A 17194-nucleotide genomic window follows, 5' to 3' on the forward strand; every position below is an offset into this window, starting at 1 on the left:
CATCACCGGCACTTCGGAACTCCCTGCCTATTGATACCCGGCAGGTGCCTTCACTATATTATTTTTAGTGCCTGCTAAAAACATAATAGTTTGAAAGCACGTCAAAGCGCAAGTAGATAAATAGGTACCACTCTGGCGGGAAGGTAAACGGCGTTTCCGTGCGCTGCTCTGGTTTGCCAGAAGTGGCTTAGTCATGCTGGCCACATGACCCGGAAGCTGTATGCCAGCTCCCTCGGCCAATAAAGCGAGATGAGCGCCGCAACCCCAGAGTCGGTCTCGACTGGACCTAATGGTCAGGGGTCCCTTTACCTGTACCTTTAAAGACATAACCACTGGGATGGCTCAGTTGGTAGAGCATGAGACTCTTAATCTCAGGGTTGTGAGTTCGAGCCTCATATTGGGCAAAAGATTCCTGCCTTGCAGGGGGTTGGACTAGATGACCCTCAGGGTCTCTTTCAACTCTACAGTTCTGTGGTTCAAATGTCAATGAGCCAACCAGATGTTTGGAAAGCTTGTACGCGTTTTAATGTGTTTGGGTATATTTTATTGTGCCTTTAACTTTCTGTATGTTTTAAATTGCGGTTGTAAAATTCTTCTAGGGGTAATTTTATTATTTTACCTTTCGATGTGGTTTTTTTCCTTTTCCCTACAATCAAGCGGTATATAAATTTCATGAAATAATAAAATAATAGCAGCATCCTACAAGCGAGGAACCTGCATTCCTCCATCAGCGGTTCTCAACCTGTGGGTCCCCAGGTGTTATTGGACTACAACTCCCATCATCCATGAGCTCTGGCCTTGGGAGTTGTAGTTCAACAACATCTGGGGACCCACAGGTTGAGAAAGGCTGCTTCAGATGATGCTGGAATACAATTCCCATCATTCTCTGCCACTGGGCATGTTGGCAGGGGCTTATGGGAGTTGCAGTCCAGCGACAGCCAGAGGGGGCCACAGGTATTCCCCATAGCCTTGTAATTGAAGCACATCTCAGGGGTTGAACACATTCTGAGCGTGCAGAAGCTCTGGCTTGGATCCCTGGAAGTAATTTCCAGTGTGTTCTTCATGTGGTGTTTGTGTAGGGGAGGCAACAGCAGATGGCACTGGCATGGTGTAGAGGGTTAGGCTAGAACTTGGGATACCAGGATTCACACCCCCACTCTCGGGGGCCGGTAGCGATCTCTCCACCTAACCTACCCCACACGGTCGTTGTGGGGATTAAACTGAGATGGGGAAAGAGACATGGGTGCCACCTCGACCTCCCTGAAGGAAAAGTGGGATATAAATGTCAGAATGAATAGGTGAATTTTAGTGGGGAGGGGGGAGAACTGTTAAGATTGCATAATGGAACCTCACCTGGTGGCCAGCCCTGGCACCCTCCAAACTACAACTCCCATAAGCCCTGAGGTGCATCTGGGAGTTGTAGCACGCATGCATACGGAGGGTGCTCGCTTGGAGTTTAGCTCACGAGGTGGAGCGTCCTCTTCTCAGGCATAAAGTCATGGGTTCAATTCCTGGCAGCATCACTCTCTTCGGGGCCCTGCCCCTGGAAACCTGGAGAGCTGCTGCCAGCCAGAGTGGACAGTGCTGAGCTTAGTGGCCTCACTCTGATCCCCGGCAGCTTCCTCTGCTGTTTGCAGAGTTATAATCTGAGGAGGGGGCTGTGAAATTGGAGGGCGGGGGGTAAAGCAAAGCAGGAGGGTTGTAGATAAATTTTTGGAAGGGGTGACTTTGAGGTTTCATGCGCCAGGTTTTTGTTTTGTTTTTTCCAGTGGGGAGGGGGCCTAACATGGAGAGTCTGCTTCCCAAATTCGTCCTGCCAGGGCTACTTCTGTGCCCTCTGCAGCTGGTTCCTCTGTCTCCTTCTGTCCCCCCCCCAGCTTCCGCCACCTCCTTCAAGGTGACCTTCAAAGGGGTACAGGCTTTGCCCAGCCAATCAGAGCAGAGTGGGAGGGCCTTCCTCCCCTCTACCCCTCCTCTCTTTGTTTAAGATCACAGGATCCTTTAAGGTATCCTCTCCCCCCCCCATATCTTTTCATTGAGGGGGTGAGAATGCAACACCCCCACACCCCCTGATTCCTGCCCTCTCCCCTCTTCAAGAGGGAGTCCAAAATTAACTATATCCTTTTTTAACGTGGTGTGTGCAAGCACGTGGTTTTATAGAAGTCTCATCTGAGGCTTAGGAAGCGGAAGAGTCCTGGGGAATCCGGTTGTCCTTCAGCGTTGGTTGGAAAGGGGATTCCCCCCCCCCTTCCAGTCTGAAATGGCCTCCCCCCACGCATGCACTTGCAATTGGCAGTTCCGTAGCTGCTCCCACATTCCTGCAATATTTTTAAAGAGACAAGCACCCTTTTCCTTCCCTCGCATAGCAGGCTTAAGGTAGCAACAGGAGCCTCTTGCAAACAGGGTTTTTTGCAGGGAAGGACCATAGGGTAGGTGGTCCGACTTGCATGCAAAAAGTCCCGTGTTCAATCCTCCAGGGGTCTCTAGGTTTGGACTGACCTCTGAAAGTCTTCCAGACAGTGTAAACCGTATTGATCTAGATGGAGCAATGGCTTGTCTTTGGTTGTTTGCTCATAGATTCGTAGAGTTGGAAGGGACCACGACCTGGTAGTCGTCTCAAGGAGGGCAGTAGTGATTGTTGGGTGAAGAATAATCTGTATATATGGTGCCTTCGGTGTGCAGGGTGGTTTATGCAGAGTATAAGAAGGCAGGTCTCTGCCCACAAGGAGCTTACAGTTACAATTATTAATAAATGGTGGGCTTGGAGTGCTGTTTGAGTTGAAATGTGCAATTCACTCCAGATCTCTTGGGATGAACTGGAAACATCTGTATGGAGAATAGCTCTGACTTACAAAGTATTTTTGATGCATCTTTTTAATGCAGCCAGTGGCTGTGATGGGTAGGCAAACTAAGGCCCGGGGGCTGGATCCAGCCCAATCGCCTTCTAATTCCTGCCCGCGGACGGTCCGGGAATCAGCTTGTTTTTACATGAGTAGAACATGTGCTTTTATTTAAAATGCATCTCTGGGTTATTTGTGGGGCATAGAAATTCGTTCATTTGTATTTTTTTCAAAATATACTCCGGCCCCCCACAAGGTCTGATAGACAGTGGACCGACCCCCTGCTGAAAAAAATTGCTGATCATTGTATAAGCCAAATGGCACCTTAAACCTAGGTTAGTCACCACAGCAGAATGTCGATTTGCCAGGGGGTTGGGCTCAGTGCCCCTCGGGATCCCTTCCAATGCCACAATTCTACGTTTCCGTGAACTTGAGTACATTGCTTGACTGTAGCTCGCGTTTACAATTCACTTGTCCCAATATGCAACAAGGAGAAACTCACACAGTTGAAGTGGAAATGGTTATTAACTCTGAACTAAGGCAGAGGCTTCTAAACTAGCTCGATGGAGATGTCAGTCGCCAGCCTGACGCCCAGAAATCTCCACGTAGTCATAGTTGGTCGTGTTCCAGGGGCAAAACGTGCCCAACGAATTTCTAACACTGTTTCCGAACTGTGACTCCCTTCATCTGTGGCCATGGGCTTTGCTTGCTGGAGCTGATGGTAGCCCAGAACATTGGCAGGTTCAAGGTTTCCCCCACATCAGAGTTGCTGCTTCTCTGTTGCTTGCGACTGTAAGCTCCTCAAGGCAGGCGCTAGACCCCAGCAAACCATCCTGCACACGTCTGGCATTACTCTGATGTTGAACTACAACTCCCATCACCCCTAGCTAGCAAGGCCAGAGCTCAGGGATGGTGGGAGTTGTAGTCCAACATCTGGAGAACCACTGTGTTAGAGAGACTGTGTGCATAGAATATAAAGTCATCTCCCACTCAACGGTTGCTTCCTTCTTCCCACCCTCTGAAAACCAGTATGCTTAACACACTTAATTTCTCTGTGTCGGGTTGTCGGAGGCTCTCCCCGTAAGGTGGAACAAGGTGGGAATTCCTCCTAAGGCTGAAAAAATGGCTTCTGTGGCTTCCATCCATTCTGGGGTTTGGCACAGCAGTGCTAGGGTTCAGAGATCGCTCTCTCTCTCTCTCGCATCTATTTCTGCCTCGACTTGTTTAAAAACCGGTTCTTTTGTGCCAGGGCTGCCAAAATTTGCCAGAGCATTTCTGTGTCTACATTGGCGGGAGCTGTTGCTAGAGCGTGCCTCCTTCTCTCAACGGTGTTTGGGAAGTACATAACCTCTATGTCAACATTCTCCTGTCCGCATTTGCCTGCTTGACGAATCTGGTTTGGCTAGTGGGTGTTTTGGTTGGCAGACGGCTATGGCAGTGGGGAGTGTGCCGTGTGCCTTCCCTTACCAACAGCATAAGTTAGACCCTGGTGGATCCCTCCAATCCTTATCCGGCATTCTGACCAGTGCGCCACGATGCTTATTTCTCAAAATGCTGCAAGGCTCCATAGGAATGCGCGAATGAAAAATTCGGCATCTTTTGTTTCCAGTTCCTTTCCCCCTTAAAAAACATTGTGAAGGTGGAAATGTAAAGATTCGAACGGTGATTTTTAGCATATGTGGTGGACATAAAAACATTTTGGGAGATGATCTACAATGAACTAAAGATGATGTTTAGATATACGTTTCCCAAAAAACCAGAATAATTTTTGCTAGGTTTCATGGGAAATGAGATTGCAAAGGTGGATCAAAGACTATGTATGTATGCCACAGTTGCAGCGAGGACTTTGCTGGCCCAAAAATGGAAGTTACAAGAAATACCTACTATTGCGGAGTCGCAGGCGAAGATGATGGACTTTGCAGAGTTGGCCAAACTGGCTTGCAGGATCCGAGACCAGGGCAATCAGAAATTCCAAAGAGACTGGAGTAAATTTATTGCACATTTGAATGATAATTGTAAAAATTTGAAGACACTAGCAGGATTGAAATAAATCCTACAATGTGGATATATAGTAAAGTAAAGATTTGAATTGCGCAATTGGATGTGATATGGAATACCTGTTGAAGGGAAGGAAGGAAGGAAGTCGTAAGCTCGGCAGAGCAAAAGGTTGTTTCGTGTTTGTTACTGTAATGTTGGAAATGTTGTTTAAAGGAAAATAATAATAAATTATGGGGGGGGGGACATTGTGAAGGAAGTTGTGCGATACTTGTGTCGTAAAACGTTTTTAGCTTTCCCACCAAAGCATATAGCTTCTAACTTATTACAGTACCCAAAGCCCATTAAGTGATCTTGAATCCATTCCTAACAATAACAACAAATGCCAGTGCATATTGGGGATCCTTTTTCTTACAAAGTATGTAATAAGGCTCCCTGTGCACTTTTGACACATCTAGTAAGTCAATCCTCAGGTGGGAAACTTTTCATCCTGGAATTTCCTAGAAAACTCTCATCACTGGTGCCTTGTGGGCCGTGTTGGCTACCCAGAACGGTGGATGGAAGTTGCAGCTGCAACATCTGGAAGGGCAAAAGGTCTCCACACCTCTCTTATGGGACCAAACCCGGAAAGCCTGGTGCTTAAACATATAAGCAAAACATGGACAAACTGGTGTAGTGCTGGATACGCAGGTGTAGCGCACCTGGTTTTTCATGTGCCACTGAGCTTGCCAACAATGTGCTCTCTGGGTTTTTGGAACTACATCTGAATCTTCCATCAGAAGCAACCTTAGAAACTCAGGTATATAACATAATGACCAAATTGCATTTTAAACCTAAGGTGCTACTGCCACAGTGGAATGTCTTTTTTGCAATGGGATGATTATGATGATGATTCCGTTTCTTTTTTATATTTAAAAAATAAATCTCAAAGTGGTTTGCACCACATTGAAACATCAGTTAAAATAATCCGGGATGAAACAAAATTCAAGCTTCAAGGAAAATATTTTAGAACCTTCTCTAAGTTGGCTTTCCCCAGGCGCCAACCTGGCATTTCCAGAGATCTCCCGCGTGGTTGCAATTGGACCCACGCCAGTTGCCAAACGCGCCTGGGCGCCTGGGTTACTTCTAACACTGGTGCCCTGAAATCTACACAGCAAATTTAACATTTCTCTTGGGGCATGGCCATTGCACCTTCCAAATTTTATTTTGTTAAAAAATTGGAATCATAGTGTTAGTGAGGTGCTGAGAATTCTTCCCCTACAGACCATGGGTAAGCAAACTAAGGCCTGGAGGCCGGGGTCGGCCCAATCACCTTCTAAATCCAGGAATCCGGGAATCAGCGTGTTTTTACATGAGTAGAATATGTCCTTTTATTTAAAATGCATCTCTGGGTTATTTGTGGGGCATAGGGATTCATTCATATGTTTTTTTCAAAATATAGTCCGGCCCCCCCACAGGTTCTGAGGGACAATGGACCGGCCCCCTGCTGAAAAAGTTTGCTGACTCCTGCTACAGACCCTTCTTTGCAAAACCACGCTTTCCAGGGAAGGGGAGTCAGGGATTTGGGTCAGGACTGGCTGGTATGGTCCTATAAGCCCCTCTCTTCTCGTGTAAAGAGGCCCTCTCGTGACTCAAAATTGGGTGGAGCTAATTTTGCATCATGGGATGTAGGTGGGGCTTTGTTGTGCACCGTGCAAAGTGGGGGGGGCACTATACTTTCTGAATTGCTCTTGTTCCGGGAGGTAGGGTGGTTTTGCTGCAGGACTGGGGGTGTGGTTGCTGCGCTGGCTCACATTTGGACCTATGATTAGCTCAACCCTACCGTTTTAATAATTTGGCATTGAATGGCTGGCTTAATTCTTCAGCGGCCTGGTATATCTCCGTGGGAACCACCCTTACCCATACATGTATGCGCGGAGATCCTTTTAAGTCGCCGGAATGTGCAACTACATGTTTTTTGAAAATTGCGTAACGCAAAATTGCACTGATTACCTTGCAAGGAAGGAGGCTGCCTTTGACCAGCCCAGAAGAGAGAGAGAGAGATCCAGTTACAGGAGGCAACTTCTCTGTTTTCTCTTCTCCATCCCCCACCCTGACCAGTCTCACCAGCCATCTGGGGTGACCAGTAACACTGGTTTTTCTGCTTCTCGAGTGCTGTGGAATGAGCCGGGCTCTCAAATCAGCCTGCTCAGCAAAAAGCATTAGGTCTTAAATCGAAGGGGTGTGTATTCAGTAAGTGCTTGGGAAAGATGGACCACTGAGACCAGTCTGCACCTGGTGTTTGTGGCACCCTGACCGCCAGTGGTAGTTTGCTGAGAAGTTTAGCAGCCATACCTTGTAGGGCCCAGCTACATGCTACCCATGTGAAATCAATATTAAATTCCATGTCAGTGCTCAGGGTATAATAGGAAACTGGTCAGTATAGTTAATAATAATAAAAAGGTAAAGGACCCCTGGACGGTCAAGTCCAGTCAAAGGTGAGGTTGCGGCGCTCATCTTGCTTTCAGGCAGAGGGAGCCGGCGTTTGTCCACAGACAGCTTTCCGGGTCATGTAGCCAGCATGACTAAACCGCTTCTGGTGCAACAGAACACTGTGATGAAAGCCAGAGTGCATGGAAATGCCGTTTACCTTCCTGCCACAGCGGTACCTATTTATCCACTTGCACTGGCGTGCTGTCGAACTGCTAGGTTGGTAGAAGCTGGGACAGAGCAACAGGAGCTCACCCTGCCGCAGGGATTCGAACCACTGAACGTCTGATTGGCAAGCCCAAGAGGTTCAGTGGTTTAGACCACAGCGCCACCCACTCCCTAGTATAGATTAGTTAGCATAGTATAGTTTGCCCTACTTATACCTGATTATTATAGTTCCCTTACGAGATTGCCTTTCCCTTCATGGGCCCACTAGACCGCTTTGATCAACAGAATTGGCACCACCACAGGTGAAGCATGATGCCCCTTCCTCACTTGTAAGAACCAGACTGTTTAGCGTGGCAGCACTTTCCCTTTGGAACTCCCTGCCTCTTGACATCGAGCAGGCACCTTCGCTGTTCTTTTCAGTGCCTGCTGAGAACATTCCTGCTTAGAAATGCCTATCCAGGTGCTTTAGAAAGCTGAGGTCCTTTTAATCTGTTGTAGTATTTCGATTTTGGTATGCTTTAAAGTAGGGTTGTACATCTCTTAATTTAATTGTTTTTTCTTTCTCTAAATCACTTTGAGGTGGGGGTTTGGGGGGGACCAATCAAGCAGTGTATAAACTTGATTAAACAAATATGTAGCTCAGCATTGTCCACAGTCACGCGGGTGGCGTTGTGGGTTAAACCACAGAGCCTAGGGCTTGTCGATTGGAAGGTTGGCGGTTTGAATCCCCGCAACGGGGTGAGCTCCCATTGCTTGGTCCCAGCTCCTGCCAACCTAGCAGTTTGAAAGCACGCCAGTGCAAGTAGATAAATAGGTACCACTCCGGCGGGAAGGTAAACGGCGTTTCCATGCACTGCTCTGGTTCGCCAGAAGCGGCTTAGTCATGCTGGCCACATGACCCGGAAGCTGTACGCTGGCTCCCTCGGCCAATAAAGCGAGATGAGCGCCGCAACCCCAGAGTCGGTCACGACTGGACCTAATGGTCAGGGGTCCCTTTACCTTTACCTATACCTATTGTCCCCAACAGGGTTTCAGGCAAGTGGCTGGGTTTGAACCTAGGATCACCCCCATGTCTTCTGCCCTGCTCTCCCCCATACTTGCAGCAAGAGCAGCCAGCAACTCAACTATGTTTATTGTTCTTACGGGGCAAGTGTTTCCTAGACTTTCCTAGTATGCTCATGAACTGAATGCATGATTCCTGGGTATGTAAGAAGGCATCATTTTCTGTATTTGCCACCTGTGGAGCTGTTTCTGTTCCCCTGCAGATCACCTTCTGCCAAAAACCATGTTGCTCGTCCTTCTGTCCGCTGCGGCGGGATTATGTAACTTAACGTAATGAATGGTGAAGATTGCATCATTCCACCCCACTGATTTTGGTTCAAAGGGGGGTGTAATCGATTGTGTACCATTTGCTGACTGAACACAACAGCGGCAACGTGGAATCCCACCTGCTTTTGCTGGGTTGTTTTCTGTTCTGGACAAATAAGTATTGGCTATTTCCGCTCCCTTTTTCGTCGGCGTTCTCCAACGTCTCTAAAGGCCGCTGGCAGGGGTGCCAACATGGACCTTTCTTCCCTGCCGAGGCCCAGATAATGCCCGTTAAGAAACCTTTCCTAGGAAGACTGCAAAGCCACCATTGTTCTACAGAGCATGAGAACCAAACCTCTTGCCAAGAAATGCCAGTGTAGATGAGCCGAAGGCTTGTCAGACTAAACCGATTCCCAGTTAACTCTTTTTTTCTTTCTGTTTCTCTATACTCCTCTTTTAAAGAAGTAGTAAAGTATTCCCCACTCAACTCTCCCAAGTTTCTAAGAGTTTCTGGCTCCTGCTAATCTCTTACTTGTCAGTCCTGGGAATGTGGGGTTGCCTCCAATGTTGACCGGCGACAGGGTACAGTGGTAGCTCGGGTTAAGAACCTAATTCGTTCTGGAGGTCCGTTCTTAACCTGAAACTGTTCTTAACCTGAGGTACCACTGCCGCACGATTTCTGTTCTCATCCTGAAGCAAAGTTCTTAATCCAAGGTACTATTTATGGGTTAGTGGAGTCTGTAACCTGAAGCGTCTGTAACCTGAGGTACCATTGTATACCTATTAAAGCTAATGAACATGACAGATCCAGGCTGCCTATATGTTACCAGGCCAGGTTCAATGTCCTGTCTTAATTTACAAGGCCATCAGCAATCTAGGTCCTGTGTATCTTAAGGATCTCCTGATCCCTTGTCTCCCCTGCCTGATCACTTTGGGGAGTGTCCAGTGGGTTCCCCCACAGCTGTGATGCAAGGCTTGTAATGCCTAGAAGCCACGCATGCATTCATCTTGTGGGCCTAGATCTGTGGAACTCTCCGCCACCAGATTGTATTAGAAGACAGGCACCCTCCCTACTGAACTTCAGATGCACAACAAATGCTCGTATTTCCACAGGCATTTTAAGGTAGCGTCCGGGTTTAAGTTCAGTTTTATGATGAATGCTTTGTCCTCTGCACGGTGCATAGAAATGCTCGTGATTAAGCAGTAATTAAGTACCTTAACATAAAATTTTAAACCAATACTTTTAGCTCCTGTTTCAATTGGGGGGGATGACTGTACTTGTTCTCGGTGCTGACTGATCCAGAATAGCTGTTACATCCCATTTTCATATTTGCAGTTGCTAGTGCCAACTAGGAACACATGAAGCTGAACTAGACTGAGTCAGAAAAGTGTTTATGTGTGTGTTATATGTACCAAGTCAGATCATTGCTCCATCTGCACCAGTGTGGCGTTATGCATAGAGTGTTAGACTAGGACCTGGGAGACCAGGGTTCGAATCCCCACTTGGCCATGAAGTTCACTGGGTGACCTTGGAGTCAGTCACTTTCTCTTAGCCTAAGCTACCTCACAGGGTTGTTGTGAGGATGAAATGGGGGGGGGGGCACGTACACCACCTTGAGCTCCTTGGGAGATAAAAGGTAAAGGGACCCCTGACCATTAGGTCCAGTCGTGGCCGACTCTGGGGTTGCGGCGCTCATCTTGCTTTATTGGCCGAGGGAGCCAGTGTACAGCTTCCGGGTCATGTGGCCAGCATGACTAAGCCGCTGCTGGCGAACCAGAGCAGCGCACGGAAACGCTGTTTACTTTCCCGCCGGAGTGGTCCCTATTTATCTACTTGCACTTTGATGTGCTTTTGAACTGCTAGGTTGGCAGGAGCAGGGACCGAGCAACGGGAGCTCACCCCGTCGCGGGGATTCAAACCGCCGACCTTCTTGATCGGCAAGTCCTAGGCTCTGTGGTTTAACCCACAGTGCCACCCGCATCCTTGGGAGATAAAGGTGGTATATAAATGTAATAAATAAATAAATTCTAGCTTAAAATTGTCTGCAGCGACTGCCAACATCTTTCCAGGGTTTCCAACACAAAGTCCCTCCTAGCCCTCCCTGCAGATTTTACTCACTGATCTATAGTTCCTCCCTCTTGGGAGGACTCTTGGGTTTTGATCCAGCCATGCTCTTGCATTTTTGCTATGTCCAGGAAAGGCTCCGAGGTACCTTTCCCTGTGCAGAGAATTATTATTATTTGGAATATTTCTTGGGGCGGGGGGGGGGGGTGAGAGGAAGAGAGCATTCCATCACGTGAATCGTAGAATCACAGAATTGTTGAGTTGGAAGGGAACCCCAGGGTCATCTAGTCCAACCCCCTGCAGTGTGATTCCTTAATGTGCTGCCTGAAGCATTGAGGATTCCAGACTAGGGATGTTGGAGAATGTCAACAAAAACAGAAACTGGTCTAGAAACTGCTGGTGCTTGCTTATTCCTGCCGTGTTCAGAAGAGAAATGAGCAGAGTGTGGAATATGTAATGTAATGGCAACGGAACTTGCATATTTTTGCCCCCTCAGACAGCAGGACAATATCTGTTTGGGTAGAAGGCGATACGCAGCGAAACGCAAACAGCGCTGCATGTGATAGATTCAGGGTGGCCTGGAAAGCGCTGCCTTCTTCTTTCTCCAGTCCAGACCCAGATATATATTTCTGCTACTTCAATGAGAACTGGGCCCCAGACCTACTTTCTGCCCCATAATTGTTCTTCTGTTGCTCTCTGTTTAGTATGGATATCTGTGTGGAAGTCTCAACGTGCTATAGTAACCGGCCTTGGCTCTGCTATTCAGCCCCAACCCCATTTGTTTGCATGCTTGACAAGGGCAAAACCCTTTAGCCGCAGTCCCAGGTTGCGTTGGTACGGAGCCCGGGCTCTGGGCTCTATTTATAACTTGGCTTCGGAGCCAACGCTGTCCTCCTGCTTTCAGTCTTCTTGCAGAGTTGAGGGTGGAAAAGAAGCACTCTCTGCTGGAACTTTGTTCTCCAGGAGAACACGGAAGAAAACCCATCGCGCCTTGATTGCAGTCTTCCCTGGCAACGCACGGTTGGCGTCTGGTTTTCCAGAAAATGAAGGTCGCTGGCAGGAACTCCAGGAGAATTTTGACCGCGGAAATGCAGCCTTTCAGATGTTGGTGACGTTATATATTTTTTTTTTCCAAAAGAGAAACCACCCATGACTAAAGCAGTGATTCACCAAGGTGCTCTGCATGTGTTCTCCCTGATTAAAAACTAGCTTGGTCCACCTTCTAGGAAAAGAGGGTGTGCCCCTTTGGAAAGCATTTTGCTATCCAGACCGTGAATTTCCGGAGAGCATCGCTCTGCCCATAGATTGCGCCGTTGCCTTTGGATGTGACTGGTTTTTAACACGTACCCCCTGGCAGGGGACAATGGGGAACAGCCTCTTTGCCAGCTGCTGCCGCTGCATCGCCAACCTCATCTTCCAGGTCCGTGTGGAGGGCTCATCGGACGAGAGATCTCCCCTCTTGCCTGTGCCAGCTGCCGTGGCTCTAGAGGATGCCCGGAAAATCCAAGCCATGCTGGTCGTCTCCAGAGCTTCCGAGGGCTCTGCACAGTACCCGGATATCATCATGAGCAGCGTGTCGCACGAATACCTGCAGAGGGGGGCAGAGCCGCCCAGCGGCTTAATCGAGGGGAAGAGGGTGGAAGAGCCCACCAAGGCTTGCGTCAGGTGCCTGACACTCGTGGCTCCCGGCTTGCTGCAGCATGCACCGAGCTCTTGTCTGGTGCATGCCCTTCCTGCCGACCTTGAGCGAGAATCATCGCGGCCTCCAAACTATTCTTGGCCGCTTGGTCGAGCTTCCAAGGCCCACGAGGTTCCTGGAGGTGTAAGCTTTCAATCAAACCAGCTGGAAGGCAGTCCAGGCAGTGGAGCAAATGCAAGGCACGGGACACCAGCTTCTGGGCTGCACCAGTGCCAAGGAACCGTGGCGGCGAGCCAGAATGTGGCTCTGGGGCCCATGCCAGCTGATACTGGCTTGGCAGCTTGCAGTCGCCAAGTCTCTTCTGCTGCCTTCGATTCTGGTGGACCCTCAAGGGGCAGTGCGCCGTCGGAGAAGCCTGCACTTCGTCCATCGGGAGAGAAGAGCTCAGTTGTCCTCCAGGCTTCTTCATATGACCCACAGGAAGTTGAAAGCGTGGAAGGAGTTGTGGATGCTAAAAGGGACACAGGTAGAGAGTTCGGCCTTGCACCTGAAGGGGAAGCTGGTCCACGATACAACCAGAGGAGGAGTAAAAGGGCATTTGTCTTGGGGCGGTTTCTACTACCCGCCTTGGGGTATATATTCTGTTTGCCCTGACTGGGGCCTAGTCTGTATGTAGCATCAAGTGAGGCTAGAGCTGGGCGATATTGGGTTTTCCACTTCGTGATCTTTCACCAGCTAAACATTGCAATATAGTGGAACCTTTGTTCTCGGACTTAATCCAAGGCGCGGCTTCCGATTGGCTGCAGGAGCTTCCTACACTCAAGCAGAAGCCGCGTCGGATGTTTGGCATCCAAAAAACGTTCAGAAATCGAAACACTTCTGGGGTTTCAGTGTTCAGAAGCCAAAACTTATGAGTACCAAGGCGTTCGAGAACCAAGGTACAGCTGTATAGTGATAAGTCGCGGTGTGTGAAATAAGGCTAGAGCTATGTAGAGGCATTGGCTGGCTTCACGGTTTCCCCCACATTGTGATTTTTGCAAAGCGCACACACACACATCCTGATCCGCAATATATTGCCAGGTCAGAAATCATGAAACCTGATAATCATGATCTGGACTTGAAACTGGTTTTGGACACAAGGCTCTGCTTGCGATTTTAAAGCAGATACGTGTGAAGGAAGAGGAAGTTGACGTTGACATGGAAGGCCAGGGAGAAATGGGGGAATGATTTCTGACAGAACTCAAAGGCTGCTCCTGACCACATTATTCCCATCTGGACTCAGAGTGGAGTTGCTCTTGACGTAAGCATTGTGAAACCCAGGTAGTTTTGCATTAAACTCCACCCCACTGCAAAAAATAAAATAAAAAATAAAAGCCATCTGGTCCAGTTTTAGGCTTGAAGTGCCACAACACGTGGCAGTCTTTATTTATTTTTTTAATTTCTCTCTCCCCTACGCGCTAGTCCCTTTGTGAGTAGAGAACATGGTTTCTTGAGCATGGAGAGGATTAGAGTTCGATCCTTGGCGCCACCTGTTAAAAGGACCACAGGTAACTCGGCTGGGGGAGGCATTGGGCAGCTTCTGCCAGTCAGGCCCCAAAGGCCCAGTGGGTCCAGGCATCAGAGCAGGACGCCATGTTCGTTCACTCATTTTGCAACCCTTTCCATTGAAGCCTGGAGCATGTGTGTTTGGGTGCTGCAACGATTATGCAGCGTGGTTAGTTTTGGACTAGGACTCGGGGAGACTGGGGTCCAACTGCTCGCTGGGGGACCTTGGACCAGCCTTGCGCACATCAACTTAACCCTACCTCACAGGGTTGTTGTGAGGAGCAAGCGGAGAGGGCGAGTACCATACACACCGCCTCTTGCTCTGTGGAGAAGAGCTGAGGTATAAGCTTAGTAACGGCAGCTGTAGAGGACCTGTCAGCTTTCAAATCATTCAACTATGGTGAAGCTAGAGTGTGGTTCAGGTGGACTCTTCACCAGCCCTGGTGGCTTCTAGATAGTTTGGACCACAACTCCCATCAGGCTGTGCTGGCTGGGCCTGCTGGGAAACGTAGTCCGGAACATTTGGAGGGTGCCCGATTGGGCAAAGACTGGCTTCGGCTCGCTGTGTTTGCGTGTGCTTCTAAAACTTGTCGGTGGAGGAGCATGTACCTTATATATTGTAAACCTGGAATTTCCAGTAGAGACACACACACATGCACCATGTATGTTGATTTCCTGTGCATGCTTTCAGGGAACAGGGGTTAATGTTTAATGTAGAAAGGCCAGCCGCAGGGGTGCGGAGTGCCATTCAAATGCATTTTTGACGGTTGCGACGGAGAAGCACGGCTTCCGTAGAAAAGCAGGCCGTGCCTGGAGATCAAACATCGAGCCAGAAAGAGGACTTGGAACCTTGACCTCGCGTTGGTGTGGTAGTTTTAACGTTTTCCTCCTGACAGAAGGGGGGAAGTCATGTGTTTTTTTTTAAACAAAAAAAACATTGTGGAAGTGCAGAAGCCGTCTGTTGTGTGTGTCTTTGGTTCACCCAGCATGTCATAGAATTGTATAATTGGAAAAGGACCCTGAGGATCATCTAGTCTAACCCCCTGCAATGCAGGAATATGCAGCTGTCCCATATGGGGATTGAACCCACAACCTTGGTGTTATCAGCACCACATTCTAACCAACTGAGAATGTTCCACCTTGGCAGCCCTGGACTAAAGCCTGGACCCCTTAGGTCCTGTAATCTGATGCCTCTTCTCTCCTACTGTCAGAATTATTATTATTATTATTATTATTATTATTATTATTATTATTATTATTATTCCACCCATCTGACTGGGTTGCCCCAGCCACTCTGGGCAGCTCCCAACAGAATATTAAAAACACAATAAAACATCAAATGTTTAAAAACTTTCCTATACAGGGCGGTCTTCAGATGTCTTCTAGAAATCAAATAGTTGTTCGTTTCCTTGACATCTGATGGGAGGGCATTCCACAGGGCAGGCGCCACCATCGACAAGGCCCTCTGCCTGGTTTCCTATAACTTGGCTTCTTACAGTGAGGGAACTGCCAGAAGACCCTCAGCGCTGGACCTCAGTGTCCGGGCTGAAGGATGGGGGTGGAGACGCTCCTTCAGGTATACTGGGCTGAGGCCGTTTAGGGCTTTAAAGGTCAGCACCAACACTTTGAATTGTGCTTGGAAATGTATCGGGAGTCAAAGTAGATCCTTTAGGAGCAGTGTTATATCATGGAAGCATAGAGTTGCAATTCAGGGATCTTTTTCTCCAGTGTGGGGCTTGAACGAAGGACCCTGATATTAAGAGTCTCATGCTCTACCAACTGAGCTATCCCAGCTAATGGAAGAGTCAGTTGAGGAATTTTGAATGAGCTTCCATCTGAGACACAGAAACATTTTTGCCAAAATTCTTGGGAGTTGTATTAGCAGATGTAGAGAATCGGCAATCCAGAAAACCTGTGTCCCTCTGGGTTTTGCCAACTCCCACAAACCCCCAACTCTTCTCTGAGGTGAAGAGAAGTCCCCACAGTCCAGCAACGTTCAGAGGGCCACATTGGGGGGGTGTGCTTCCGAGAGGGCCGCATTTGAAAATAGGTTACGGCTAGCAAGCATGCTTGCTGTTGAACTTAAGCAGCGCCAGCCCTCGCCCCAGTGTAGCATCCTCCTGATCTTCAAGGTTGAAAGACTTGCGTGTCTCTTTGAAACAAAACCCAAAAGAAACTTAACACCTGCGTGGCTGGCACACAGACGGGTTAATCTCTTAAACACGGATAATCCAATTGGGGATATTTCTGTTTAAACACAAGTTCTTAGAGAGACTGCTGTGTCTGACAAGAAGTAGATGTCTTGATGGGTGGGTTTTGCAGAGAGCCAGGACTCTGGAAACCTGAGCACAAAGCCTGCTGTGGGAGCATTGCATACATTCGGGCTATCAAGTGATGCCTGCTGTTTTCGCATATCATTCCAGCACTATAGCCGCGTTCTTCTTCCTGCCCCATGTGGAACTGCTGGGAAGTGTGCTGGCACTGTGGCTGCGTCATGAGCGCTGTGGGAACCCCCCTGGCCTTCCAGATGTTGCCGAACTACACGTCCCATCAGCCCCAGCAAGCGAGCCAGTGGCCAGGCATGATGGGAGGTGTAGTTCCTCAACACCTAACAGGCAGAAGGTTCCCCACACTGCAACATTTCTGCAAGACTTTGTGCATGAACAACTTTTCAAGTTTCGATACACAGGATCAGCTGTTGATTAGAGTGCGGTGCTGATAACACCAAGGTTGCAGGTTCGATCCCTGGGTGGGATGGCTGCATATTCCTTGCATTGCAGTGAGTCGGATTAGATGATCCTTGGGTCCCCTTCCAATTTCATGATTCTATGACATTGTCTGCATGCCACCCATAGAAGATCTGCGCATCTTCTCCCCACCCCCTTGTGAGGCTTGGCATTCAGACGCTGAAATCTTCTTGCAGAGAAAAAAAATTGAGAACCACTGGCTTGGTGAGAGAGCAGATACTTTTCTGCATGCAATAGTTCCCTTGTTCTATCCATGGGGCTTTCAGCTGAAAGACTCTCTCGGAGGAGGAGGAGAGAGAGGGAGAAAGACCAGAATGGACAAAGTTCAAGCTTTGAGTAAGGCAATTTCATGTGTTTATGCTCACTTGAGCACACATTTCTCGCTGTGTGACTGCTATTCCCCACCACCATCCACCAC

At 48.5% G+C, this 17194-nt stretch overlaps 1 protein-coding gene across 2 annotated transcripts in view; it reads left to right on the top strand.

Annotated features, from left to right (window-relative positions):
- Positions 1 to 17194, top strand: part of CLUH (clustered mitochondria homolog) — a 71920-nt gene that overhangs the window by 13001 nt on the left and 41725 nt on the right. The window contains exon 1 of one of the 2 annotated variants that reach the window (XM_081890148.1): positions 12194 to 13010. The exons of the other annotated variant lie outside the window; for it this stretch is intronic. Within the exon in view, the coding sequence (XP_081746274.1) occupies positions 12209 to 13010 (802 nt within the window). The 5' untranslated portion in view covers positions 12194 to 12208. Of the gene's footprint in view, positions 1 to 12193; positions 13011 to 17194 lie in introns of those variants that run through there. 2 annotated transcript variants of the gene reach the window in all.

The sequence above is a fragment of the Podarcis melisellensis genome (assembly GCF_964234715.1).
Source record: "Podarcis melisellensis genome assembly, chromosome: 15".
Taxonomy (NCBI): Eukaryota; Metazoa; Chordata; class Lepidosauria; order Squamata; family Lacertidae; genus Podarcis; species Podarcis melisellensis.